Source organism: Perkinsus marinus (assembly GCF_000006405.1).
Source record: "Perkinsus marinus ATCC 50983 genomic scaffold scf_1104296937682, whole genome shotgun sequence".
Lineage (NCBI taxonomy): Eukaryota > Perkinsozoa > Perkinsida > Perkinsidae > Perkinsus > Perkinsus marinus.
The window spans coordinates 1-1,324 of NW_003213768.1; the positions used below are offsets into that span (position 1 = coordinate 1).

The following is a 1,324-nucleotide window of genomic DNA, read 5'->3' on the forward strand; positions in this document are numbered from 1 at the left end:
GGACAATCATCCCCTTTAGCTTATCACGTAATGCCTCTTGCTCGTGAGTGCTTGATCGCTCTCAGCATCGCTCGTCTTCCCTATGTTAAGATCAGTTAATCTGACTACCAAGACGTGACAGTTCGACTCGGATACATATTGTAGACTGAGAGCCGTAGTTCGTCATGGCTTTTAGCCATTGGCTTCGCAATAGCCCCCCGGTTCCCATTCACGATCTCACGTGAAATCGCTAGAAGAACTGTACTGAGTGAATCAGGATCGAACCAGGCTAATTTGATCAGCCGGAGAGGAGACTCTCCTATCCGGCGGCCCCCCTAGGGAGATGAACAGGCGAGAAACATCTCCCAGGCACCCAGCACCGGTGTTACTGCACCACAGTGAGACAACGGTGACGTGGTGAGAAGATTGCGGCGCGGGAGATACTGCACTCAACAATTACTACTAGGTTGGAATGCTAACGCAACGATACGAGTCATATCATATGACGCCATCATCGTGCTATGGTGTATAATGCAAACAGAATATGATAATCCATCGCGGTCTAATTCATACAATGCATGCAATGTTCAACTGTTTCTTCTTGTAAGAAGTTTGTGCTAGTTCGCTAAATTTTGGCCTTTCACGCCTGGTTTGTGATAAAAACGCTGCCCGACATAGCCTGTTCCTCACGCACACACAGTTGTTTCACGCAGCGAAATACCTTGGATTTCCCCTCTACGCAATAAGTGTAACGCTTAACGCTTGTGAACCCGACAAGGTCGACATTACGAAGTTTTTGATATCTCAGAGTTTGGATTGCTGCTGTGCTTCTGAATTGGTAGTTACTATATGTATGAATACGCAGTACTGTAGTATCCATTGATGGCTCATCAATGATTGATGTTGCCTGTTGTGTTACTCTTCTCAAGTACAATAATATCCGTATCACAGTCTATGAATTTCAACGCCTCAATGCGCATTCTCGTCGGTTTCACCATCGCTATCGCCGTTAACGCCATCCTCAACTCTAAACCGTCTGGTAAATATTGTGGTTCTCCGGTTATTCCCACGAAGGGTGAAGGATTCGTCCAGATCAATATAAAAAGCGTTACCGCCTTCGACATTGCGGCCTCGTGGACTCCCACTGGTGGTTCGAAGAAGAGCGGGAGTGCCCTATTCTTACGATGAGTCGACACAGGATGCGACCGTCTCCGATACGAGCAAGCTGCGGGATCTGATTGCCAAAATAGATGCCCCCCTGGAGGCCTCAGCTCTCGCTCATCTACATTATGATGGCAAGGATCTACATGTCGTTGATCTCTTTAACTTTCCCCTGGGACCATGT

General features: G+C 47.4%; 1 protein-coding gene across 1 annotated transcript; it reads left to right on the forward strand.

Annotated features, from left to right (window-relative positions):
* Positions 1–951: 951 nt before the first annotated feature.
* Pmar_PMAR012845 (hypothetical protein) lies at positions 952–1,126 on the forward strand (the record flags this gene model as incomplete). The annotated part of the gene is made up of 1 exon (XM_002783036.1): positions 952–1,126. A coding segment is annotated over one exon (175 nt), but the record flags the coding sequence as incomplete, so codon positions are not given.
* Positions 1,127–1,324: the final 198 nt, after the last annotated feature.